The sequence below is a fragment of the Suricata suricatta genome, chromosome 8 (assembly GCF_006229205.1).
Source record: "Suricata suricatta isolate VVHF042 chromosome 8, meerkat_22Aug2017_6uvM2_HiC, whole genome shotgun sequence".
Taxonomy (NCBI): domain Eukaryota; kingdom Metazoa; phylum Chordata; class Mammalia; order Carnivora; family Herpestidae; genus Suricata; species Suricata suricatta.
Genome location: NC_043707.1, coordinates 40,047,136 through 40,073,434, shown reverse-complemented (window position 1 = coordinate 40,073,434; position 26,299 = coordinate 40,047,136). Strand labels below are relative to the sequence as shown.

Here is a 26,299-nt window from a genome sequence, read left to right as displayed (position 1 = left end):
TGAAACTCCTCCCCCATCCTGGTTCTGGGTACTTTGCAAGAGTGTAGTAGCCCTAGAGCTACAATTTTTGTGGGATAAAACTAAGAAAGGTTGCAAAGTAGAACTTTTCAGGGAGTTAAAAAAAAAAACAACAAAACAACCCTGTACCTAACTCTGTGCCTTGAAATCACTTAATCTGCCTTTTTATCTACATTGTTTAATTTGTCCAGTGACTACTTCTGTACAGAGGCGGTTGTTTCCTAGGTAATACTGTCAGACTAGGGCTGGATGTTGGCCTTTCTTGGTTCTGCCAGATCCCTTCCAAACCTCTTCCTCTGGGGTGAGGAAGGAAGGGATAGGCCAAGCACTGACCAGGAAGTGCAGGATCAATGTTGGTCCTCTCAACTAAAAGCCTACTGATTTTCTCATGGAGAATCGCTGATTCCATAGTTGAATGTGTGCACTTGCAGGGGAGGGTATGGGGGGCCCCCCCCCACGGGGGGTTTGGGAGGAGCCAATTAATTTGAGATGCTAATTGAAGTTTCATAAAGGTCTAGGTAATTTAACATTAAACCTTGCTGTGGGCCCAACTTTGCTCTTGCTTCAGAAATCACCCAGAGTCGTCTGGGCGCCTGGGTGGTTCAGTCCATTAAGCGATTAAGCGTCTGACTTCAGTTCAGGTCATGGTCTCACAGCTTGTGAGTTTTAGCCCTGCATCGGGCTCTCTGATGTCAGTGCAGAGCCCACATAGGATCTTCTGTCTTCCTCTCTCTCTGCTCTTCTCCTGCTCATGCTCTCTCTTTCTCTCTCAAAAATAAACATTAAAAAGAAAAAAATCAGGGTGCGTGGGTGGCTCAGTAGGTTAAGCATCCAACTTCGGCTCAGGTCATGATCTCATGACTCAGGACTTTGAGCCCAGTGTAGGACTCACTGCTGAGAGCTCAGAGCCTGGAACCTGCTTTGGATTCTGTCTCCAACTCTCTCTGTCCCTCCCCCACTCACTGTCTCCCCCCCCCCCCCATATAAATAAACAGCAAAAAAGTCACACGGAAAGAATATATTTGTATAGCACTTTATGGTCTACTTGTTTTAGCTTATATACTCTAATCTTTATATAAGCTTTCTAATATAGGTTCTTTTTTTAGTTAAGTGTAAAGAACATTGTCTGATTTAAGAGAGATTTGAACTCAGGTCTTCTGATTTTTATTTTTATTTTATTTATTTATTTATTTTTTAAATGTTTTATTTATTTTTGAGAGACAGAGACAGCATGAGCAAGGGAGGGTCAGAGAGAAAGGGAGACACAGAATCTGAAGCAGGCTCCAGGCTCTGAGCTAGCTGTCAGTACAGAGCCCGATGTGGGGCTTGAACCCATGAACAGCGAGATCATGACCTGGGCCGAAGCCGGATGCTTAACCGACTGAGCCACCCAGGCGCCCCGATCTTCTGATTTTTAAATAACTCAGCCTGTTGACTCTTGGCTAAAAGGTTGTAAGATATGAAAGGTTAGACTTTTTTTTGGTTGGTGGTGGTGGGCACCTTAAATTTATTGTAGGTCAGTAGCAGTTTTAATTCTAAACCTGAGTCATCCTGGCTTGTTGTTCCATGGAAGCTTCAGCTTGGGATTCTGTTACTAATTGACCTAGTCTTTACCCAGGTGAAGATGATGACTGAAGATGATGCATCTATAAAGGGCTCTGTAGATTGGGGTCTGCTGGCTTTCCAGTTTTCTGGGTCGTTTTCTGCAGCATGTCTTCCTAACATTTCCATTGCCTCCTTTTTTGGGAAGAGGAATGAAAACCATCTGTTCCCCATTTTTTGCCACCCTGACTCACTATAGGGAAGGAAATTTTACTGCTCTGCTTATTGGTAACAGAAATACTTGGTCTGTGACCTCTGTACGACTAAGGGCTATTATTACAACTTTGTCTCTGAGCTCAGCTGTATTCTGACATTCTCAGGGCCCTTGATCATTTGTCTTAAACAATCATAATTAGACATTACCTTATTGCCCTTAATCCCATGTGTCTGTTGCTGCCTCACTATTAATCCTTATACATACAGTGGAACTGAGGTCTTCCTACTCAGGCATTAATTTACATTATTGAAGATCCATCCCATCAGGCTCCTCTTTTTAATTTTAGTATAGCTAATCTTTATTTCCTTTGAATTCATTAGAATTATATTGAAGTGATGTATCAGTAGTCTTCGAAGATATAGGTCAATATTCTCCAACACAAAGGGGAGGACGGTCTGTATCCCGGGTGGTCATGGAACAATATGATCATGGATGAAAGTTATGGGGATGGCAGACCCTTGAGAATTGATTTAACCTTTGAGTCTGTTTTCTATAGATAGGTTCTTTTAGTCATTTTAGCTAAATATATTCTTACAGTCTTTCCTAAACTAAAATTTCCTAAACTAAAAGTCATAATATTTATGAGATTGAACCACACACTTACCTTACACATCTGCATTGATTAAATATTTGGTAAGTAAAACTCACTTTAGTAAGTAAATGCCAACAAATTCCTGTTGAGTTTACAGCAGAAATCAAGCTGAGGAAGTAGGGATGCAGAATCTTCATTATTTTGACATTGCATTTTCTCATCCTTAGCTACCTCATCTCCATAGAGCAACTCTTTACCTTTTTTTCTGAAATAATTAATGGAGGAGTAAAGCCCCATAGATAGGCTCTAAAAGTTCTTAACCCTTTCAGCTCTATAGGAAAAATTATCAAGCCCTAGACTCCCCAGTGAGTCTTAGATATCTCTTATACCCGTTCTCTTTCAGCCACAGTATCAAGAGTATTGACTCTGATGGTTAAATATATCAAGAACAGATATATTTTCCAAAAAAATATCAACACTGGAGTAAGAAAAGAGACTAGAACAAGAATGGAATATGCACAAGGGTTCTGTGAGTATGGAGAAAGAAGAGGAAGGGATATTTAAAACCCCTTCCCAAGAGGATCTAGTATCACAGAGCAAGAGGCAGGAGCTCATAGAGTAGACTCAAACCCCGATTGTTTCAGTGTACTTGATAGAGATTGTGGTTTCTAGTGTGTGGATACACACTTGTGATTATGGTTTGTTTATTCTTTTAACAGCATCTGGAGTCAAGAGATCCATGGCATCTGAGGTGAGTTTTATATTGGTACCATATTTCTAAAGTTTTAATTCTGGGATAGAACGATACCTGTTTATCACATCTTTATTTTTCCCTTACTTGGATCTTGGAAGCTAGACTAGATTCTTACATGTCTTTAGTAAGCTAGAAATTAACACAACTTTTGTTGAAGTTTATTATAGCTATTGATAGTAGCCCACATTGATAATTAGAAAAAAATTTTTAATGCTTATTTTGGAGAGAGACCATAAGTGGGGGAGGGCCAGAGAGAGGAGGAGACACAGGATCTGAGCTGAGCTTAACCAACTGAGCCACCTAGGTGCCCCTTTCATTTTTTTAATGTATCACATGCAGTGTACCAAAGAGTAAATAATTTGCCTAAGTGCCCTTTATTCTTATTTAGTCCTGTAAACACTCCTGTGAACTAAGTACCATTGTTACCCATGTGTACAGATAAGAAAAGTGAGGTTTAGAGGTTCTATAACTTGCCCAAGGTCACACAGTTAATAAGTGGGATCAATAAGGCTAGGCACTAAAGCTCACTCTTTGGGTTTTTCTATTACTGTGTCTTGGTTACATAGCTTTAGTGAATCTGAAGTTCTTTTAACAGAAGCTGTTAATTGCCTTTCTATTCCCAAACCTTTTCTTTCTTCTTGCCTCTCTCCTGGGTTTTATGACAGGGCTTCCAAATGCAGGTCTCCTTTGGCCTGTGCTTTTAGATTTTTCTCGTTAGAACCTCTTCCAGGGTCTTTGAGATTTTTTTTTTAATGTTTTATTTATTTTTGATACAGAGAGAGACAGAGCATGAGAGAGGGAGGGGCAGAGAGAGAGAAGGAAACACAGAATCAGAAGCAGGCTCCAGGCTCTGAGCTAGCTGTCAGCACAGAGCCTGACGCGGGCTCGAACCCACGAACGTGAGATCTGACCTGAGCCGAAGCCGGAGGCTTAACCGACTGAGCCACCCAGGCGCCCTTATGAGATTTTATACTGAAGGTCTTCTCTAAGGGCCTTAGCTAAAACAGTAGAATTGGAATATCAGGCCCTGAGATCATCACACCTTATTTACACTGGGCTTTTTTGCCTCTGTCTTGTTAACTTAATGAGTATTGACATCATGAAGAATACCTTTGTGTCTTTTGTGCTTCAACTTGATGTGGGGACTGCCTTCTAGGCTCTGCTGTTGCTGTACTGGTCTTACTCCTTCCTCCTATCAGGGGCTGTCATGTGGGTGGAAAACAAAGCAGTATCTCTCATTCACCAGAATCTCTTCAAGGCCCTGAGGCTCCTGTCTCAGAGGAGTTCTCTTACTGCCTCAGCTTTTTATTCCTCAGCTAGCAGTACTTGCATTTGCAAGTGGCTAGATCATTTTTACTGGTGAATTCACTTCAGCAAATAGTGTTCAGGTCAGGTTGAAGGTTAGAGGGTTAGTCATTTCTGAAAGGAGATTGGTGAAAAAAGGTCTGTGGAACTACTTTTTTTAACCTATCTTGCTTCTGTTAAGTGAAGTTTGTTCTTTTTCCTGGAGCAGCTATTTCGTAGTTCTCTTTGTTTCTGCTTTTCCTTAAGGAAAATTAAGGAAATTAATGATACTCCATTTTTTTTAAATTTATTTTTGCAAGAGAGCATAGGTGAGTGCTAGCAGGGGAGGCAGAGGAAGAGAGGGGGAGAAAAAGAATCCCAAACAGGCTCAGTACGATCACTGCAGAGGCTGATGAGGGACTGAAACTCACAAGCCACGAGATCATGACCTGAGCAGAAACCAAGAGTTGAACACTTAACCAGCTGAGCCACCCAGGCACCCTGGTACACATTTTTTTAATGTCCTCTCTGATGATCAAAGGTGAAGTATGTGGGGCACCTGGGTGGCTCAGGCGTTAAATGTCCAGCTCTGATTTCAGCACGGGTCATGGGATTGAGCGCTCTGTGCTGAGCATGGAGTCTGCCTAAGATTCTCTCTCTCTCTGCTTGCATCCCCTTTCTGTCTATTCCAGCTTGCTCTCTCCAAAAAAAAAAAAAAAAAGGTGAAATGTGTGCCTAGGAATTTTCTGTCATATTTTAGCCAGTTAATTCTTTGGGAAGCAACACTAGAGCTGTGTGTTTGCATGGAGTGAATCTTGTGAAGATTTTATAAAATGTTCTTCCAGAAAGGGTTGGTTGACTATTCTGGTTTGTTTTAATGTACCATCATCACGCTAGCTGTGTGGTATATGACGTGGGGATCATATGCTAATTTTGACTCTTTTTCCAGGTGGCTTCTTCCTCTGGCATGCCCATGAAGAAAATAGGCCACCGAGGTGTTGATTCCTCAGGAGAGACAACATATAAGAAGGTATGTCTAGGAGTAACTGTTTCTTCATCCTACTCCAGGAAGGGGTAATTTTGTCCCCTTGATGATATTCTCCACATCTTGTCTCGTTTCTTGATACCTAAACCTTTGCACAAGAACTATCCTACAACTTGGACTTTAAAGTTTACTTTTAGTTCTGGACTACTTTGCAGATGCTTAGGTTCCCAAGGGACAGTATTCATCTTCCATTGAGCATCTTCTACTTTGTCTGATACGGGGTGTGATGATTTCTTGGAGTCCTGTTTCTGGCCCATGTAAATTTTCTTATGTGTGTTCTCTGCCTTTATTGCACTGTCCCAAGTAATAGAGGTGGACTGACGTCTGTCAGGTACCTAACCCTCCCTGGGAATGGGCTCAAGGCCCATGTCAACTCAACAGATATATATTGAGCTCTATTTATGTGCTGAACAAAAAGATTCTAGTCTAATTGGAGCAGTACACACTTAAAAACTTAGTTATAAAAATTTTTTTGAAACAATCTCTATCCCCAATGTGGGACTCTAACTCATCACACTGAAATCAAGAGACATGTTTTAACAACTGAGCCAGCCTCTAGTTTTAATTTTATTTAGTTTTAGTTTTAATGACTAATGAGGACTAAATAGAAGTACCAGTAGTTTAATACTTGGTGAGGGTTGGGGATGAGGGATATCATTTAGAGCAGAGCTGCCCACTAGAACTTTCTACAGTGACTAAAGTGTGCTATATTTTGTGTTATCCAGTAGCCACACACTTAAATGTGACTGTCAAGAATGAAATGGTGAATTTTTAGTTTATTTTTATTTTAAATTGACAAATAGTCACGCCTGGCTGGTGTATTGGACAGCACAGACAATATCAGTTAATTTTAGTTACATTCTATATTGCATAAATACAGTGTTTGGAGAAGCGCCAGATATTCTAGGGGCAGGAACCTCTGGAGTGAGATGTAAGATTGTTCTCTCAGGACAACATATCTTCCAGATGTAGATATGCATAGGTGGGAACACCTTGTGTAGCTGGAGCTGACTCGGACAGTCTGCCTTTGCTATGGTGTATCTTTGTACCATTCCAGGCTTTACCAGGCATAACTGCCCCGTTAAGCAAGAGAATGGAGGAAATGGATTGCCCCAGCTTAGTCTGAAGTACTAGAAGGGCATTTCCTTTTTAAGTGCTTCTTCTGGCCCTTCCCTCCAGAGTTTTTATTGTTCTGATCAGATTTAATACTAGAAACTTTCCTCTCATTTCTGTTTCTCAGACAACCTCATCTGCCTTGAAAGGTGCCATCCAGTTAGGCATTACTCACACTGTTGGAAGCCTGAGTACCAAACCAGAGCGTGATGTCCTCATGCAAGACTTCTATGTGGTAGAGAGTATCTTCTTTCCCAGGTACAGAGGTTAACATTCATGGGAATTTCCTGGGGAGTGCAGCTTTTTCTTATCAACCTCAGGACAGTTTCAGGGGTTCAGATCTAATTTAGGCATGTGCCTGGTGTCCAGTCCTTAACTTGATCTTAGTCGGGGTGATGTGGGACTGAAGAATTTAGAGAGCAGATGCTGTTTTTTGAGTACTTCCATGAGCCTGTGACCTGTGGAGTGAGCCCTAAAAGCAATTTAGTGCACTAGGTAAGAGGTAGTGTGATTCTCTGCACCCGTGTCTTAATCCCCATGTTGTGGCAATGTCCCATTAAGTAACTGACTCCTTTAATCCCCCTGGTTCTCTCATAAGGGATGTACTGACTCATAGGGGTGACTCTGAAGTGTCTGCCCAGGGTGGCCTCCCGGGTTGACAGCGACTGGTAAATTACAAGTTCTTCAATTTAACCCCACAGTGAAGGGAGCAACTTGACCCCTGCTCATCACTACAATGACTTTCGCTTCAAAACCTATGCACCTGTTGCCTTCCGTTATTTTCGGGAGTTATTTGGTATCCGGCCTGATGATTACTTGGTAAGCTTCCAGATCTCAGTACCCTATGACTCCACTACCAGAGGGATCCTCCCAAAGGAAAACCCTCCCTTCACAGTCTTACTCTAGTTTTTCTTTAGAATAGAATTGCGTCTGTACTTAATTCCTGGTTGGCCAAGCCCTCGTGTTCCTGAACTTCTTGCCCTCTTCTTTCTGGGCCCTAGTACTCCCTCTGCAGTGAGCCGCTGATTGAACTCTGCAGCTCTGGGGCTAGTGGCTCCCTCTTCTATGTGTCCAGTGACGATGAATTCATCATCAAAACAGTCCAGCATAAAGAGGCAGAGTTCCTGCAGAAGCTGCTTCCAGGATACTACATGGTGAGAAGAAGGGCGCTGCCCACCCCATTCCTGGCCCGGTGGCTGGGGGTTCTTGTCAGCAGGGCAACACCGCATCCACACTTCTGTCATAAAGACAGTTCGTCTGGGGGCTTTTCGGCCCATCTCTCTTGCCTCCCTGGGGCCAAAACAGGTTTTCTTTATCTGTCGTATTTTAAGTGTTATTTGGCTTAGACCATCCTACCCAAAGGTGATATTCAGTGACAATTTTACTGAGTCCACCTCCTACACCAGGGAATGAGGTTGGTGACTCCCCTTGATAGTACTCTATTCTACCTCACTCTGGTTGACTGCCTTTGGAGTTCTGGAGAAGTTAGTTTTGCTTTACCTCACACCCATAAGAATATGCTATACCGAGGGCTTAGAATTAAGACTTTTTCAATACGATCTTCTCTTAAACCTCTCTGAAAGAATATATCCATCATACATGGAGTATCCTGAGTGATGATTGGATTGGAGGGTCTGTGGCTCGGCTTGATGATAATTTGATCACCGAGATAGATGCATTGGAAAATTGTAAGCAAATACAATGTGGCCTTATGGGCAGATAGATGTACCTGAACCCCGTGTAGCAGACGACGGAAAATGGGTGGCAATTTTTTGCCCTTAAATTTCACTGAAAATCAGCTGACTTGTTCTCCTACTTTTTATTTTCACTCCCACAGAACCTCAACCAGAACCCTCGCACTTTGCTGCCTAAATTCTATGGACTGTACTGTGTGCAGGCAGGTGGTAAGAACATTCGAATTGTGGTGATGAACAATCTCTTACCGCGGTCAGTCAAGATGCACATCAAATATGACCTCAAGGGCTCAACCTACAAACGGCGAGCTTCCCAAAAAGAGCGAGAGAAGCCTCTCCCCACCTTTAAAGACTTGGACTTCTTACAAGACATTCCAGATGGTCTATTTTTGGATGCTGATATGTACAATGCTCTATGTAAGACCCTACAGCGTGACTGTTTGGTGAGTTTGTCCTATTTCCTTCACTCTCAGATACCAAAAATCTCAGTCATGAAAACAGGTTATTATTATTCTTGGGCATCAAATCTGTGGGAGTTGGGGCTCAGTTCCTTAGCTCTATATGTCTCAGACTTCATTTAAAATAACTTTTACAGGGGTGCCTGGGTGGCTCAGTCATTTAAGCATCCGACTTTGGCTCAGGTCATGATCTCACACTTTGTGAGATTGAGCCCCTCATCAGGCTCTGTGCTGACAGCTCAGAGCTTGGAACCTGCTTTAGATTCTGTATCTCTCTGTCTGCCTCTTCCCCCATGCATGCTCAAAATAAACATTAAAAAAAATTTTTTTAAGTAAATGTATTAATTATGGGACACTTGGGTGCCTCAGTCAGTTAAGTGACAGACTCTTGATTTCAGCTTAGGTCACGATCTCCTGTTTCATGAGTTCATGACCTGCATTGGGCTCTGTGCTGACAGCTTAGAGCTTGGAACCTACTTCAGATTCTGTGTCTCCCTCTCTTTCTGCCCCTTTCTCCTCCCCACTCTTCTATTTTTCCTTTTCATTTATCTTCTATTCCTGCCTCAACCCACTGTCCTGGCTTTTGCGCTCTCCTCTTCACATGAACTACTCTCCCCAGTGACCACCTGGGATGCCAAATAGAGACAACTACTTTTTTTTTCCTGTTTATTTATTTATTTATTTTGAGAGAGAATCCCAAGCAGGCTCTCCATTGTCCATGCAGAACCCAAAACAGGACTTGAACTCCTGAACTGTGAGGTCATAATCTGAGCCGACATCAAGAGTCAGGCACTTAACCGACTCAGCCACCCAAGTGCCCTGAGACTACTTCATAGGCCTTCCTTGAGTTTTCTGTAGCTTGACAGTTGACTGTTTCCCCTTTCTTAACATACCTTTTTTTGTTTTTTTGTGCCATTTTTTCCTACTGATTTTTTTCTCTCAACTGTTACTATAGGATCATCTTCCTCTACTCTGTAACATTGTCCATCCTTGTCCTTTACTTACTCTGCATCTTTTTACAGGATAATGCCTATGTTAGTTTGAGTCCTTTGGTTGAGAGGACTAGATACAGTGGAGCAGAGAGTTGTTTTCAAACTTCACATAAGAATCACTCCTGGGAGCTCCTGGGTGGCTCAGTTGGTTAAGCATCCAACTCCTGATTTCAACTCAGGTCATGATCTCAGGGTGGTGAAATCGAGCCCTGTTTGGGCTCCATACTGGGCGTGGAGCCTACTTGAAGTTCATTCATTCTCTCCCTCTCTCTCTCTCTCTCTCTCTCTCTCTGTCACTCACTCTGCCCACTCCTATCTTTAACAACAACAACAAAAAAGAATCACTCCTCTGCTCTCTTCTCCCTTCTTCCACCAACCTACCAAAAACACCCTTGGTTGAGCTGCGTCACCAAAGTGGCTCATGGAACTGGTGGGAGTATACCCTTTCGTACCCTGTTCTGGATGGAAAGAGGGTTGAGAACATGGGATTAAAAAAATTTTTTTTAACATTTACTTATTTTTGAGAGACAGAGCATGAGCAGGGGAGAGGTAGAGAGAGAACAACACAGAACCCAAAGCAGGCTCCAAGCTCTGAGCTCTCAGCACAGCCTGATGTGGGGCCTGAACCCACAAACTGTGAGATCATGACCTGAGCCAAAGTTGGACACTTAACCAGCTGAGCCTCCCAGGCGCCCCACAATTGAGGCTCCTTAATATTGGCACTTCAGGCTTGTTACTGTTCTTCGCCTATCAACTTCTTTAATCTGCCACACCAGTTTTCTGCATTTTCTGTTTTATTTAGCATTACCAAATTACATCTCCCCGGATATAACATGCTGTTTGTTTCATGTCTCCAGGCCTTGGAATAGTCTTATTTATTTGGACTTACTTTCTAATTTATCCTTCATAAACTTCTGTATCACTTCCTGACTTCTACACTATTTAGTCATGTAAGCACTTTCGTTGTTGCACATACTAGATTGTATTGCATTTATTTTTGCAGTTGTTTCCTTTCCTAAATTATAATATCCTTGAAGACGGAAACACTCTTAAGTATTTTTGTATCCCCATAAACAGACACAGTGCCTACAGATGGTAGGGCTTCACTAAATACTGAACTGAATTGCAGCTGGACGAATAAGGTCCTGCAACCGATCTGCTCCATCACGAGGTGTACTTTCACCAGACCTTCCTTGTGGATTCTTTACAGCACAAATATGTATTTCCTGTTCCCTTGGGAAAATAATGCTTTCTTCACAAAGAGATATAAGGAAAAAACAAACAAAGAGGGTTTTGTGGGCTAGACAGTGGCCTAATATATATTTACTCAAATTGAAGAGAGCTGAGGGGATATAAATAGTGACCAGAGGAGGTTAGTATGTTCTTCTTCAGGGACTAGGAGGAGCAAAGGATAAGCCTAAAGTTAACCCTGGAGGTTTTATTGTCAAGGGGGCACCTGGGTGGCTTGTCGGGTAAGCATCTGACTCTTGATTTTGGCGCAGGTCATCATCTCACGGTTTGTAAGTTTGAGCTTTGTGTCAGCACAGAGCCTGCTTGAGATTCTCTCTCTCCTCCTCTCTTTGTCCCTCATCTCCATAAATAAACACTTTTTAAAAAAAAGGATAATTGAAGGTCGCCTGGATCTCTCAGTCTGTTGAGAGTCTGGCTCTTGATATTGGCTCAGGTCATGGTCTCATGGTTCATGGGATCAAACCTCACATCAGGTTCCATGCTGATGGCGGGAAGCCAGCCTGGATTCTCTCACTTCTCTTCCCCCGCCACCTTTCTCTTGCTTTCTTAAATAAATAAACATTTTAAAAGTATATCTTTAGGGGCACCAGAGTGGCTTAGTTGATTGGGCGTCAGACTTCAGCTCAGGTCATGGCCTCGCAGTTCGTGGGTTTGAGCCGCGTAGGGCTCTGCACTGACAGCTCAGTGCCTGGAGCTTACTTTGGATTCTGTGTCTCCTCTCTCTGCCCCTCCCCCATTCTGCCTCTCTCTCAAAAATAAAATAACAAAAAAAAATTTTTTTTAATGTCTTAAGAATCAGGAAAGCAGTGAGAGCCTGAAAAGAAGTTCTCTTACCTCCCAAGGCTCAGATCATGGTTTTGGTTTTTGTTTTCCTTCCCTAGGTGCTGCAGAGCTTCAAGATAATGGACTATAGCCTCTTGATGTCGATCCATAACATAGATCATGCACAACGAGAGCCCTTAGGCAGTGAAGCCCAGTGCTCAGTTGACACTCGCAGACCAGCCCCCCAGAAGGCTCTCTATTCCACAGCTATGGAGTCTATCCAGGGCGAGGCTCGGCGTGGTGGCACCATGGAGACCGATGACCAGTGAGTGGGCTCGGGGGTGCTGGGAAGGAGAATGGAGACTTGCTGCGAGCTTTTCTTAAGGAAAGGATCCAGCATCTGGAATAAGAGTAGTCCCGATTCAGAAGTTAAGTTGACCATAGTAATGTTTATAAAACTATAAAATGAACTTCCTTAAGAATGTGAAAAGAAAGGAAGGGGTCTTAAATTGGGGATATGTAGTACATCTGAGAAAGAGAGGTATTCAGAATCAAAAGACTTTTCCAAAAGAATATACTCAGAGTCTTAGACACGTCTGCTTATTAGAACTTCACAAAAAGTAATTTGTTATAGGCAACTTTATGGAAGGTGTTCCTCTTACAATGGTGGCTCTATCAAGGAAGTATATTTACTGAAATATCATAAATGTCTTGTAGGTAGTTTCATTTTTAAGGTATCCTTTACCGTGACTCTCAAGAAGAGTATCCTAGTGGGCATGAGTTAAAATATGAAAGTACTGAGGAAGTTCAGCGTTACTGGAACGTTTCCAACATTGCTGTATAGGGATGATTGTAGATTCTCAATGGTGGAATTGGGCTCGGAGGGGCAGGGGATAGAGACTTGGAGGCAAAGAGGTTAGAATACATACTCCAGAGTGGTTCTTGGGGTTGGAGGAAGGTTCTCACTCCTCCCCAGTTTATGGAAGATGTGATAGTTAGGTTTAGGGCTCAGTTTCCTGTCCTGATCTGACTCGAGGTTAAGAGAAGCCCCTATGTACAAGGCCAAAGATTTTCTTACTGTTTTCTTCTTGTCTTCCGGAACAGTATGGGTGGCATCCCTGCCCGCAATAGTAAAGGGGAAAGGCTGCTGCTTTATATTGGGATCATTGACATTCTGCAGTCTTACAGGTGAGGCGCGCACGGATCCCAGATGCGGGGGGAAAGAGGTTGCAGGTAACCACTCACCTTTCTCCTTCAGGTGGGTTTGTCACTAAGTTCTTCCTGGAACAAGAACAGGGAGTTGCAGTCTAGCTGCTTACCTCATTGGGTTTTAAATGATGTTTTATTTCCTTGATTTCGCCTGTCTCCCTGGCTTCATTACCCTGCCCCTTTCCCAAACATAACACACACCTCTGTGGAGAGCTGAGTCAGCCCTTGGAAGCACCAGGGCAGAATACACCATCTGTCTGGCTCTTTGTGAAAGCCCTGTGCGATGAGTCACACTCTGCATTGGGATACAGCTGGAAACGTGCTCCCCTTCCCTCAGAGGAGAAACAGGAGGCTCACTGTGTTCTGTGCAGGGTATTAGCCTGTGGAACCAGGGTAGTGAAGTGGTGGTGAAGGGGGGAGCTGGAAATCCTGGACCCCAGGTTTCCCCTGTAAGGTTTCAGCTATGACTGAGGGTTTACCGTTGCAGGGCATTACCCAGTTTTAATTCCTCTCTTCCATCTGGTAGCATGCCCATTTGTCCCCTCAGTTTTCCTTTGGTAATAAATGCACTTGTCCCTGACTTGCCAGGGACATGTTAACTACCCTCTTTCTATGGAGAGATAAGTGACTTCCCTGGAAATGGCTTTGGTCTCAGTGTTGAACGAGCACCAGCGAGTCTGTTCTTTGGAAAGCCAGTTTTATAGCGGGAGTGCTTTCCCAGCTGCTTTAACTCTGTCAAAGAGAAAAGTATGTCATTCATTTAAAAACCTGTGACTGTGTGATACACATTCTTCCTGGCAGGTTTGTTAAGAAGTTGGAGCACTCTTGGAAAGCTCTGGTACATGATGGGGTGAGTAGCAGTTTGCTAGAGGCTCTTCTGCCTCCTTCAGTTTAGATTTGCCTCATCAGTTTGTTCTTATTTTGTTTGTGGGTTCTTCCTTTCTGCTTGGGCCTCAGCCTGGGGGAAAACGGCCCTGGGACTGCCTAACGGTCCTCTCGCTGGGCCTCCCCACCTCTAACTCTGCAGCCATCTCTTCTGCTCTGCAGGACACTGTGTCGGTGCATCGGCCAGGCTTCTATGCGGAACGGTTCCAGCGCTTCATGTGCAACACTGTGTTCAAGAAGATTCCCTGTAAGTGGCCTCTACCAGATGACCCCCCAGTGGCTCCCTTACTCCAGGAGATGGGGGGGCAAGACATCTCTGTCAGGGAACTGCCAAAGCCTCTTCTGCTCTACCCACCTCCCGTGAGAACTGCTGCCCGTCTGTATGTCAGTCACTCTGTCTGTCCCCGTGGTTTCCAAGTTGCTGCTTTCCCCCTGGCTCTCCCTCCGTGTGTCATTGAGGTGAGGGGCATTTCTGGGAAGTGGGATTGGTGGGGGAAAAGGTGTCATTGTGGGAACAGGATCCATGCCACAGGCTGAGACAGAGCCAGGCTTACAGACAGAGATAGACAAGGATTATTACAAGTGTTCTGTTTTCTGTTCATATCCCCAATGCCAAGGAATTCTCGACTAGGACCAAAGGTTGGAGAAACATTTACTGCTTTCCACTCAGCAGTCGTTCTCACTCTCTTCCCTTAACTTTTGTGATTGGGAAGTGCCAGTATTATTCTTCCCAAACCTTCCATGCCGCTGCCCCTGGCAAATTTCCAACTCCTCTTTCCAGTCTCCTCCTCATCAGTCGTCCCTCACTGTGGCAGAGAGGACTTAGGCATGCCAGACAGCCTTAAGAAACATGGAAAAATCTTTTCAAAGTCTTTTCAAAGTGATCCATAAACAAGTGTAAAGTGTCACGGTGTTGCGTGCCTAAGTGCTCCAAGGATGCAGAGTGAAAGGGCTGTCTTTGTCAGCTTGAGCTGGAGGACACTATTAAAGAACAAGGGAGTGACAGAATGGAGGGACATCTCATCAGGTGGAAGCAAAGCCATCGAGGTTGCCTGTAGCAGGGGAAAGATGTCTATGTGTCCCCTCTCGTCTTGGTTCTCTGCTTTCCAAGTGCAGTGAACTGAGATGCACACCCTCTCCTCTGAGGAGGAGTTCATAGAGCTCGTCTTTGTTGACCTTAGTCTTTCTTCCCGCTTTGCAGAGCACCTTTGGGTCTGTGTTGGGGATGCTGGCGATTTGTGTTCTGTGTCTTGGTGATGGTTTCTTAGGTGGGTGCTAAGTAGGCTTTCTCTTTCCCTTTTGAAGTGAAGCCCTCTCCTTCCAAAAAGTTTCGGTCTGGCTCATCTTTCTCACGGCGAGCAGGCCCCAGCGGCAACTCCTGCATTACTTACCAGGCATCGGTCTCTGGGGAGCACAAGGCACAAGTGACAACAAAGGCGGAAGTGGAGCCAGGTCAGCGCCAGGGCTGGGGTTCCCATGTGATTGGGCACTCCCTCCCTCCCTCACTCCCTTCCGAGCCCTCTCTTATCTGCCTAGGACCTCTGCTCCCCATTCCTGTCCAGGAAAAGCCAAGTTGCTGCATTTTTTTCCCCTATATTTCCCCCACCCCATTTGGTCTTCTTTTTTATTGATTGATTTTCTTCCCTTTTCTTTTTTCCAGGCGTCCACTTCGGTCGTCCTGATGTTTTACCTCAGACTCCACCTTTGGAGAAAATCAGTGAGGTCACGACTATTCCTGGCCCCTATTTCTCACCTGTAGTTGGAGAAACTTTACAAATGCAAACTACAAGGTTGGTTCCTTGGCCTCTTTCTCCATATCTTTTCATCTCTCTTCAGGTCCTTAGGAACCTCCATAATTTTGTTTTTTCAAGAGATCATTGTTTGTCATTTGCTCTTCACTAGATTTTTGCAGGTTCACTTTCCTTTAGCCCATCTTTAGTGATTCAGAAAAGTGTGTCAGTGTCTCTCCATCTTTAGGGGGTTTGCAGGACTTTTCTGATATTCAGTCAGAATACTCCCCAACTAACCTTTTATCTCCTGGTGAGTTAGGTGAGAATTTTCTGCTTATTTTGTAAGCCTAGGAAGATCCCTGGGCAATGAAGAAAATGAATAGTCAATCTTGCAAAAGAATCCAGTATGAAGATTGTGGTTTACTTTTGTTACACGATGTGTTGATTGTCTAGTCCATCAGAATAAACCAAACTAAATTAAACCTAAAATTTAGTGGCTTAAAATAACAAGCATGTATCATAGTTTCTGTGGGTCAGAAATCTGGTACAGCTTAGCTGGGTCCTCTGGCTCAATGTCTTTCATGAGCTGTTGGCCAGAGTTACTGTCTCTTCTGAAGGTTCGACCGAGAGGCTTCACTTCTAAGTTCGTTCATATGCTTATTGGCAGGATTCAGTTCCTTGTGGGTTACTGGACAGAGGGCATTAGTTCCTCATAGGCTGTTGGCTAGGGACCTCCCTTGGTTCTTTGCCATGTGAGCCTCTCCATTAGGACAGCTTGAAACACAGCCACCGGCTTCCCTCAAGAGCAAGCAAATGAGAGTGCATGCACCTTTGCAGACCCATAATCTTTTTGTAACCTAATCTCACAATAGACATCCTGTCACCTGTACTGCATTCTAGTCACTAAATCTGGCCCGTCCTCACAAAGAGAAGGGATTACACAAAGGTGTGAATACCGGGAAGCAGACACCATTGGGAGCCACCTACAAAGCGACCCGGCACTGTCCTTCTTCTGGCCCCCAATAATTCACTTCCCTCCATGTGCAAGATGCATTCTTTGACTCCCATGGTCTCTCAAAGTTTCATCCCATTGCAGCAGCAGTTCAGATTCCAGAGTTTTGTCCTCTGAATTGGGTCTTGGTGTGGACAAACTCCCCAGGTATTGTTCCTCACGTACAGTTGCTCTCAGACTTTGGACCTGTGCAAATAAAGAGACAGGTTTTCTCCCCACATAACCAGCAGGCAGTGGTGAGGCAGTGAGGAAATAACTGCTGCACACTTTCCTGTGCAGAAAGAGGAGTGAAGGAGGCACAGAGGAGTCACTTGTACAGAGCTAGTCCCAAATCCAGCAGTTGTTGGGGTTTCTTTTATCAGGTCTGAAAGCATGGGAGTAATTCTCCCTGGCTCTTGGCTCCACCCTATGAAGTCTTGGTTTTGCTTTCTGGGTCTTCCCTTCACCAAAGCTAGAATATGTTTGCACCTGAGTAGTTTTCTCAGCCTGCTTTCTTGCCAGGACAATTTTAGGGTCCCATGGTCTCTTCGTTATGCACTATTTCTGTCCCTTTCAGTCCAAGCTGGTAATGTTTCTGTTGTTATAATGCCCTCAAAGATTTGCAGGGCTCCTATGAATCTCACTGGGATTAGACCATCAGACAAAAAGCCACATGCACAAACACCATCCTGATGAACGCTGTGCTTTGAGATCCTATTGTTGAGAGGATCTATAGAACATCAGTCTTTCTGGACGGCCTTCTGTGGTACTCTAGCCAGCAAACTTTTTTTTCCTGAGGTCTCAATAAAATTTTTACAGTTGCACCCTTGGCTTTGTCTTTAGGTCACATTTTTCTGGCAATGCTCGCTTGCTTGTTTACAAGCCCTTTCTTAATTTTAGCATGGTTTGCTATTTGGAGCGGCTCAGAATTTTAAAAACCATTAAGCCCTGGCAAGCGCTCCTTTTATTTAATAGTCCTTCCCTTTATCTTTTTTTCTCTTAAGTTTTACCCTAAGCATGAATTAAGAAGGAACTGCATGGCACCTACTTCGCTTAGAATTAAATCTCCTTTGCTAGATCACCCAATTCATAGTTTTTTAAAATGTTTTAAAAGTATTTTTATTTATTATTGACCCAGAGACACACAGAGCATGAGTGGGGGAGGAGCAGAGAGAGAGGGAGACACAGAATTTGAAGCAGGCTCCAGGCTCTGAGCTGTCAGCACAGAACCCGATGCGGGGCTTGAACCCACGAACCATGAGATCATGACCTGAGCTGAAGTCAGACGCTTAACCAACTGAGCCACACAGGCGCCCCCCCCCCCCAATTCATTAGTTATACGTTCTACTTTTCACATAACTGTGTATGATACTATTGCTAAACTTTGTTCCAGTAAATTCCTTCACTTTCCAGTAAGATCTTTCTCAGCCCACACTGGCAACTTACCCATTCTGGTCTAAGATCCTGCAGTATACCTATGGCACTTTTAAACTTTCACTAAAATTCTCCTTAGAGCCCACTTCCCTCTTCCAAAACCACTTCCACTTTTTAGATTTTTAGTCAGCAGCACTTCACTTCCAAGTACAAAACTCCATATTATCTATTGTTGTGTAATAAATTACCTCCAACTCGGCAGTCAGCTGTAAATGACTGACATTTGTTATCTTTACGTGGCTTAAATACTTCAGTGTGATTTTGCTGCTGCCACTGGCTCAGGATCTCTCAGCAGGTTACATTGAAGCTGTTTGTAAGGGAAGTAGGCTCATCTGGAGGCTCGCCTGAGGGAGGATCAAACTGCAAGCTCACTTATGTGGTTGTTGGCAAGATTCAGTTCCTTGCAAGCTCTTAGCCACTGGTACTCCCTTAGTTCCCTGTCACATGCTTCTCTTCATGTGGCAGCTAGCTTCTCTCAGAGCAAACAGAGAGCACGCATGGAAGAGGAAGCTAGGTAGGGTATTTGGTAACCTAATCTCTGAATTGATGTTACAGCATCTGTCCACTAGAGGAGAGTCACACTGCGCTCGGAAGAGAATTGCACAATGGCATCAAAATCAGGCAGCAATGATCACTGAGTGCCTGCTACACCTGGGGATTGAGAACAGAGGGGAGCGCATTAGGAAATATTTTATAGTACTTGAGAAAATAGTTTATTAAAACAGCATGCTTCTAAATCTGGTAGTTTCTTAGCCTTTTCTTTCCAAATCCTAAATTGATCCTTAAGTGAAATATGGAGAAGCAGTAGAAGATCTGACTTGAGAGGAGAGTCCTTTTTATTTTGTATCTTCTAATACTTCTCTCTGCCTCCATGTTTTTCCTTTTGTTAGTTCAACTCTCTTGGAAGAGCCTGAAGTTGCAGAGTCAGAGTTCACCCACGTGAGTATCTGGGAGGTGGGGGAGGTGAATGCTTTGAAGGGTATAAAGATGATCACTGATGGAGTGGAACAAGGAGTTGATTGGCAAGGTTAGAGGGACTGGGTGCCTCCTAAATCTTGCCTTTTTAAATGTTGTGGTTTGGCAACCTTGTACTTGGAAGCCGAGACTAAAATAGAAGACTTCTTCACTCTTCCAGTCAGGTTGAGATGAACTTGAATTCCATTCCTCCCTCCTCGTCTCATGCTCCACAGCCTTAATTTTACACCTTTCCCTTTCCAGTGAGCAAAAAACCTCAGAAGACCTAGAACAAGATTCTGCCAGCTTGGTGATCCCAAGATACCAGCCCTTACCCCAGCAGTGCTGAGTGTCCTTCCTCGTGGTCGTCACAGAAGGAGCGTAATGGAGGCTGGGGGCTCTCTGTCTCTTCCCCGAAGAAGATCCTCTTCCTCCTCCCCCTCCTTCTGAATGGGTGTTAGTGCCTCACACAGCTGAGGACAGCAGCTTCCTCCCCCCCTTCCGAGTTGAGTGGCACAAGTTTTCAACTGGCCAGCCTTGGCTTCCACAATTGTTTTCAAGCCCCCAATTCTTCCTTCTGGAAGTGGGGTTGCTGGACTTGGTGGTTTTCTTCCTCCTGATCTACCCTTCACCAGGAGCTGGACTCTTAATTTCCTCAGGACAGACTGCCTGGCATATTGTCTCCACCTTCACTCTTTCTCTGGAAGAAGACCCTTGTAATCTTTGTAAGGTTTTGAAGGAGTAGTAGTGTTACACCAATTCCCACCTTCCTTTTATTTTTTCCTAAAAAAAAAAAAAAGGAAAAAAACTTGCACACAGCACACAATTTCAAGCCAGTTTCAGATCAGAACTCCAGGAGCGCTGGAGAGATGCTGTTCATGGGGTTCCCTCAGAAGAGCCCCCTGGTGTTTGAGAAATGGAAGTGAGGGACTGCTTTGCCAGGAGCAGCTCCTCCTCTCTCGATGAATTTCTTAAGGCTGAAGGAAAGGAGAGAGTGGGACATAGGGATAATCTTTACCCCTTTTGTTGAAACAGAAGGGCAGGCTGGAAGATCAGAGCCCTTCCTAGAGGGGACCCTACTCACTGCCTGGCCATCACAATTATTACTGTTTTGCAATTTGAAATGTATTCTGCTTGTTTTTCTAAATATGAAGACTTAAACTAATTTGGATCCTTCTCAAAAGGAGGTTTCTTCCTCGCCCTTCCCACCTTTTCCAACAGAGTTCTGCTGTTTGTGGAGTTGAAGTGGAAAGGGGACACCGTTGTCCCTTTAACAGGCAGTCTATCTATAAGGCTAGAGAATATTGTTAGACTCGCGGGGGAGCCAGCAGATTCTGACCTAGGTGAGGTCATTGCTGTGCCACGTGCTTTGCACCTTCTCATACAGCGAATGCGCATATGGGGACTGTTAATCCCTCTGTTCCGTCTCCAAGAGTTGTGGCCCCCCATCTGATCCTCCTGCTCCTGCCTGGGGAAGAGGCGGCCTGGCATCTCAGGCGGACTGTGGAGTCCTCGCCCCCATCTCCATCTTGCCCGTCCCCCAAGTAACTGTCTATATTAGACACCCCCCAGCCAGTTTCTGGCTGCCTGTCTTTGCTGCCATGTTCTTTTTTACAAGAAGGAAAGAAACAATTCTTGCTATTTTTTTTTCATAACTTACTATTTATGATGTATTTAAGTGTTTTATTCAGGACCGAGTTCTGTAGGGGGTGGGAGGGAATATTTGAGGGAGGCTGAGTCTTAGGGAAGGGAATGGGGAATCAACATTTTTATGAAGTGTCATTATTTGCCTCTACTTTGTATTGTTCAGAAATGGCAAATGCAGTATAAAAGTGATAAATATCTGGTTTTAATGTATTAAATTTCCATCAGTTATTTAGACTTCTTGTTTCGTCCTGATTCTTTTTCATATGCCGTACCTTCCACTCTCCTGCCCCAGCTCAGCCTCCATGTTTACATTTCTCTGAGCAGATAACTGTCTTCCCCAGTTTCCTTCAGGCTGGTGCAGGCTGTGCCGGCTCCATTCCTTACCTTCCAGCCACTCCTCCACCGTAACAACTTCAATTTCACAGGGACAAGCTGTGAATTAATATGAGGGGAAGTATCGTAGGTCTGTTGCCTTCCAGGCTTCTAGGCTCCCCATTTTAACAGATGGCTCTTGATATCCAACTCCCCAAATTTTCCTCAAATTTAGGAGGAAAGGAGAGGGACAAAGCAAGCTCGAGATAAGTTGGTCTTGAGATTCCCTGTCTTTCCTTCCCCCCAGCCTGGCCCTAAAGTGTCGTGTGGAAGAGCATTTAGAAAGCTTTCCTCAGTTTTTCTGATTTCCTCCTCTGTGAGGTTGCTTAGGCTCTTTTACTGTGATGGGAAACTAGACCAGAGAGGGGGTGCTCGTTCTAAGGCTTGTGCGTGGGGGGCTTTGGAAAGAAGCAAGTTAATATTATTCTTTCCAAAGCATTATTCCTTATCTTGTTAAGATCATCCTACAAATATTTAAGCAGCAGGTAATAAGCAATGCACTGGGCAGTTGGAGGTCAAAAGAATTGACTTTCAAGAGTTGATAGTGTTCAGGAGGAGCACAAGTACATGTGTTTTCACAACAGCATATTAGATGGGATGCAGTTAGGAATTTCAGTTGTCTGGAGAATGGTACGGAATATATAAGAAAATTAGAGGTCACTGTGGGTTAGAAGTTTTGAAGAGTTGTACTTAAGCCCCAGGACCAAAGGTATCTCTCCAAAACAGAACAAGGAAGAGCCCGCAGTGGAAGCAATGGTGGAGGAGACTTGAGTGAGAATCTTGGAGTAAGTGTAAATGGAGGCCACACAGGCAACTTTGATAGCTAGGCTGAGGAATTTATTTTTTGTTGTTTTTAATTTTTTAATGTTTATTTTTGAGAGAGAGCAGATGTAATTGGGGGAAAGGGCAGAGAGAGAGAGAGACACACACACACACACAAAGTCCAAAGCAGGCTCCAGGCTCTAAGCTGTCAGCACAGAGCCCGATGCCAGGCTCAAACTCAAACTCCTGAACCAAAGTCAGACGATTAACCGACTGAGTCACCCAGGTGCCCCGGAATTCTTCATTTTAAATTACTGTAGGCAGTGACAAACTGCAGGAAGTCTTTTGCCTCTAAGTAGGACATGGTGAAAATAATTCCAAGACTAATCTGTTGACAAAGTTCTGTCCAAGTGGGTAGGAGAAGCAGACTGATTAGACTATAATAATTTGGGGGTGAGGTGGTGATAAAAAGAAAACTATGATAGAACAAGTAATTGGAGTAAAGGAGGAACTGGAGATCCTCAAAGTTTTGAATTTAAGCCATAGGCTCAGCCTTCCTTTAGACTGGATAAGGAGAAACCTTCTTCCCCAATAGGAATTGAATCTGAACATGTTTTAGGCGTAAGTGGTCTTTCTGCCACCCTTAACCTGTGTCAGAAGCCGCCAAGTTTTCTGGCTGCCTCAGGCAAGGATTATCACTCTCCGGGGAGTGAACCAGCAAACAAGATTTGCATCTGGAGGCTGGAGATTTGCCATTTCCTGGTCAAAATAATTTTGGCGTCTGTCATGCTGGGCCAGATGCAGAGTGGCCAAGGTGCACAAAAGATCAAAACCGCATTTTGGATTAATCAGTGCTAGCTCCCCCTCCCCAGCATTGCAAAGGCAAGTCTGGGCGCTTCTTTTGATATGCATTTGACTCTCTTTGCCTGGTAACCGATCTGGGTCAGTTCCCTGTCCCAAATCCCTATTTAAGAGACAATGTTTTCTGGAGAGAGAAGAAGAATAAAGGAGAGAGAGGCTTGATGGGAAACGGTGTGTGCAGTCTTCACTCTCTGCGTCTCTCCCTCCTGCCCTGTTTTTCTCTCCCTCCCTCAGGAAAAGAACCCACGAGGATTTTCCCCCTGCTGGCCAGGGCAGACACGACAAACCTGTTCAATTATTCGTGCCGAATGGGTGTAATAGACACACTTTGATGGTCAGAAGGCCCCTCTAGTGGTGAGCTGCTAGCAGCTGTTACTTCTGCATAAAACTAACAAAGTTCAGAAAACCAACCAAGAAAGACCATGAGGTACTAAAGCTGGAAAGCCTGGTTTAACGTTTTTCTTTTAAGCATGTCAATCTCAGCTATTCTGAAAGTTATTCACCAGAATGGGGGTCTCAGCCCTTCTTGCGGTAGACTCCAGATTATTTTGTTTAATGTTTTATTTATTTTTGATACAGAGAGAGACAGAGCATGAGAGGGGGAGGGGCAGAGAGAGAAGGAGACACAGAACCGGAAGCAGGCTCCAGGCTCTGAGCTAGCTGTCAGCACAGAGCCCGATGCGGGGCTCGAACCCACGAACGTGAGATCTGACCTGAGCCGAAGTCAGAGGCTTAACCGACTGAGCCACCCAGGCGCCCCCGTAGACTCCAGATTAAACTGTATTCTTTAGTTTTTCTTTGTCTTTTCTCTTTTTTTTTTAAGATTAGCTCTTTTTTTTTTTTTACTGTTTATTATTATTATTTTTAAGAGATACAGAGTGTGAGTGGGGAAGGGGCAGAGAAAGAGAGGAAGACACAGAATCTGAGCAGGCTCCAAGTTCTGAGCTGTCAACACAGAGCCCGACACGGGGCTTGAGCTTGGGAATGGCGAGATCGTGGCCTAGGAGGAAGTTGGTTGCTTAACTGACTGAGCCACCCTTTCTTTTTCTTTTCCTAAAGATTTTATTTTGAAATAATCTCTTCACCTAACGTGGGGCTCAAACTTACAATCCCGAGATCAAGAGTAGAGTTGCAAGCCAACTGAGCTAGCCAGGCACTCCTCTTTAGTTTTTCAAGGACACATAAAGGTCAATATCATTCAAAAATTACTTTTTAGAAGTTCATTATAGCATGTTTCCAATTAACTCTCTTACTTATGGAAATTTCCAACTAAGAGTAGTGAACCACCACATATGCATTGTCCAGCTTTCAATAATTGTCAACAGAAATAAGGCCAATCTATCTCATCTATTACTATTATCTATTAATCCATCCCCACCTTCTTTCTGCACCTCCAAAGGATTAGGTTAAAATAAATCCCAGACATCATATCTTTTCATCCATAAATACTTCAACATTTATCTCAAGAGATAAGGACCCTTTTTAAAAAATATATAGGGATATATATGTGTGTGTGTGTATGTATATAGAGAGAGGCACCTAGAACGGTCAATCGGTTGACCAAGTACAACTCTTGGTGTCGGCTCAGTTCATGGTCTCACAGTTCAAGAGTTTGAGTCCCACATTGGGCTCTGCCATCAACGCAGATTGGGATTCTGTCTCCTGTCTGCCCCTCCCCTGCTTGTGCTCACTCTCTCAAAATAAACTTAAAAAGCTTTAGTATATAAATAACTATAACAATATTATCATGCCTTAAAATTTTCTTAATAACAAATCTCCAGTCAGTGGTCAGAATTAGCTAATTGTCTTACAAATGAATTCTTAATAAATTTTTTTGACCCGAGTCTCTTGAACTTCCAAGTTTTTGCCCCCACCACCCAACCAAAACTTCTGTTAAGATCACTGGTGACCATGTGGCTAAATCTGTCAATCCTTTGACATGTCAGCTGCATCTGACAGCTTATCTCTTACTCCACTTGTCTTCTGGGACACTGCTTTCCCTAGGTTGTGGAATTGTGCTACTTTGCTACATCTCTATCCTTCTCTTGTGCCTGTCTTTCTCTCTAACCTCTAAATGTTGAAGTGCCCCAAGACTCAATAATAGGAATCCTTCTTTCATTCAGTCTACATTCATTCCCTGAGTAAAGTAAAGTAAGTCCTCACAGGAGCCTAAAGGCCCTGTATAATTTGTTCAAGCCCCATGTCACCTCATGATCTAAAGACTATCTCAATATCGGCTAAAAGCTTCCAGATTTCTATCTCCAGCCTAGACCTTTCCTCTGAACTGCAAACTCCTACACCCACCCACTTGTTTGACATCTCCTAGATCAAGGTGTCTAATAAGGCATCTTAAACCTAACATGACCAAGCCGAATTTCCGGTGCCTGCCCCTCCTGACCCCTCTTCAGAAATAGTGATGGGGCACCTGACTGGATGTGACCTTGATCTCAGGGTTGTGAAGTCAAGCCCCACGTTGCACATGGAGCCTACTTTAAAAAATAATTGTAAAAAATAGTCACTCCATGCTTCTAGCTGTCTAGAGTCAACTGGTGTCTTCCTTAACACTCCCTTCCCTTAAAACCTTCATCAAATCCACTGGCAAGTTCTGTCCATTTTATATCAGATACTTGAAACCCAACCATATGTCATCATTTCACGTCTTGTTACCACCCTAGAATAAGCCATCATCATATTATCTGATCCCTGAAGTGGTCTCCCAACCGGTTTATCTCCTGCTCTTTTCCCCAAGGTCCTTTCTCAGTGTAGCAGCCAAAGATACTGTTAAAACACTAAGTCAATTGAAAACTTTCCAACAGCTGCTTATCTCACTCAGAATTCTTAAAATTATCTATGAGACTGTATACAAACTTCTTTACTACCTCTGCTTCTCCGGTCTTACTTCTCCCTCCCTCCCTCTGTCCCTCTACTAGACTTTAAGTTCTTCAGTACACTCTTGCCTCAGGGTATTTCCACTAGCTCTTTCCCCCAGGTATCCTTTAGGTCTCTAAAAGGTAAGGCTTCCCTAATATCCTATTTATATAAAATATAAACCACATTCACTCAGTTTCTTTTTCTCTGAAGTGATCACCATTATGTGAAAACAAATTTATGTATTTACATTTATTTACATTTTTAATGTGATGCAATATATTTCATAAACATAATTTTAATATAGAAAATAACAATAAATATTAAAGTATATATATTAAATTCTACAAATACATAATATTTCTATTTTGCCTATTCATTTATTTGCTTACTGCCTTCCCATAGAATGTAAGCTTTGTGAGGGCAGGATTTTGTTTTGTTGCCTTCCAAGAGCCCAGAATAGTGCCTGAACGACAGGTAAATGAATGAATTGTTTTGTTCTTCATCATAGAGCTCTCGTCTTACTGAAATATGATCCTATCAGATTTTGTCTTTTGTGCACATTGCTGCAACTCTCATTTCTCTTAACAGCTTCTGACATAATGCTAACAGGACATCTCTGTTCAAAGAGAGTATTCTCCATTTTCCAGGTTGATTTAAGTCAACCTTATAGCACCTATTTTTCACTCTCATTTTTTTTAAGTTTATGTATTTATTTTGAGAGAGAGAGTGAGAGAACAAGAGGGGGAGTGGGGGGGGGCAGAGAGAGAGAGAGAGGAAGTGAGAGAGAGAATCCCAAGCAGACTCCAAGCTGTCAGCATGGGGCCCAACTTGGGGCTCATCTCACCAACCATGAGATCATGA

General features: G+C 43.6%; 1 protein-coding gene across 4 annotated transcripts in view; it reads left to right on the top strand.

The window, feature by feature from the left end:
- The window catches only part of PIP5K1A (phosphatidylinositol-4-phosphate 5-kinase type 1 alpha), a 34,059-nt gene extending 13,253 nt beyond the window's left edge, over window positions 1-20,806 (top strand). For 3 of the 4 annotated variants that reach the window (XM_029949544.1, XM_029949545.1, XM_029949547.1), the window contains 14 exons: window positions 3,089-3,120; window positions 5,357-5,437; window positions 6,693-6,823; window positions 7,267-7,384; window positions 7,567-7,719; window positions 8,403-8,702; window positions 11,842-12,047; window positions 12,827-12,910; window positions 13,733-13,781; window positions 13,979-14,063; window positions 15,122-15,268; window positions 15,477-15,606; window positions 18,862-18,910; window positions 19,190-19,280. In XM_029949544.1, the coding sequence (XP_029805404.1) occupies window positions 3,089-3,120; window positions 5,357-5,437; window positions 6,693-6,823; window positions 7,267-7,384; window positions 7,567-7,719; window positions 8,403-8,702; window positions 11,842-12,047; window positions 12,827-12,910; window positions 13,733-13,781; window positions 13,979-14,063; window positions 15,122-15,268; window positions 15,477-15,606; window positions 18,862-18,910; window positions 19,190-19,192 (1,568 nt within the window). In that variant the 3' untranslated portion in view covers window positions 19,193-19,280. Of the gene's footprint in view, window positions 1-3,088; window positions 3,121-5,356; window positions 5,438-6,692; window positions 6,824-7,266; window positions 7,385-7,566; window positions 7,720-8,402; window positions 8,703-11,841; window positions 12,048-12,826; window positions 12,911-13,732; window positions 13,782-13,978; window positions 14,064-15,121; window positions 15,269-15,476; window positions 15,607-18,861; window positions 18,911-19,189 lie in introns of all 4 variants that reach the window. The other variant, XM_029949546.1, reaches the window with a different exon arrangement.
- Window positions 20,807-26,299: the final 5,493 nt, after the last annotated feature.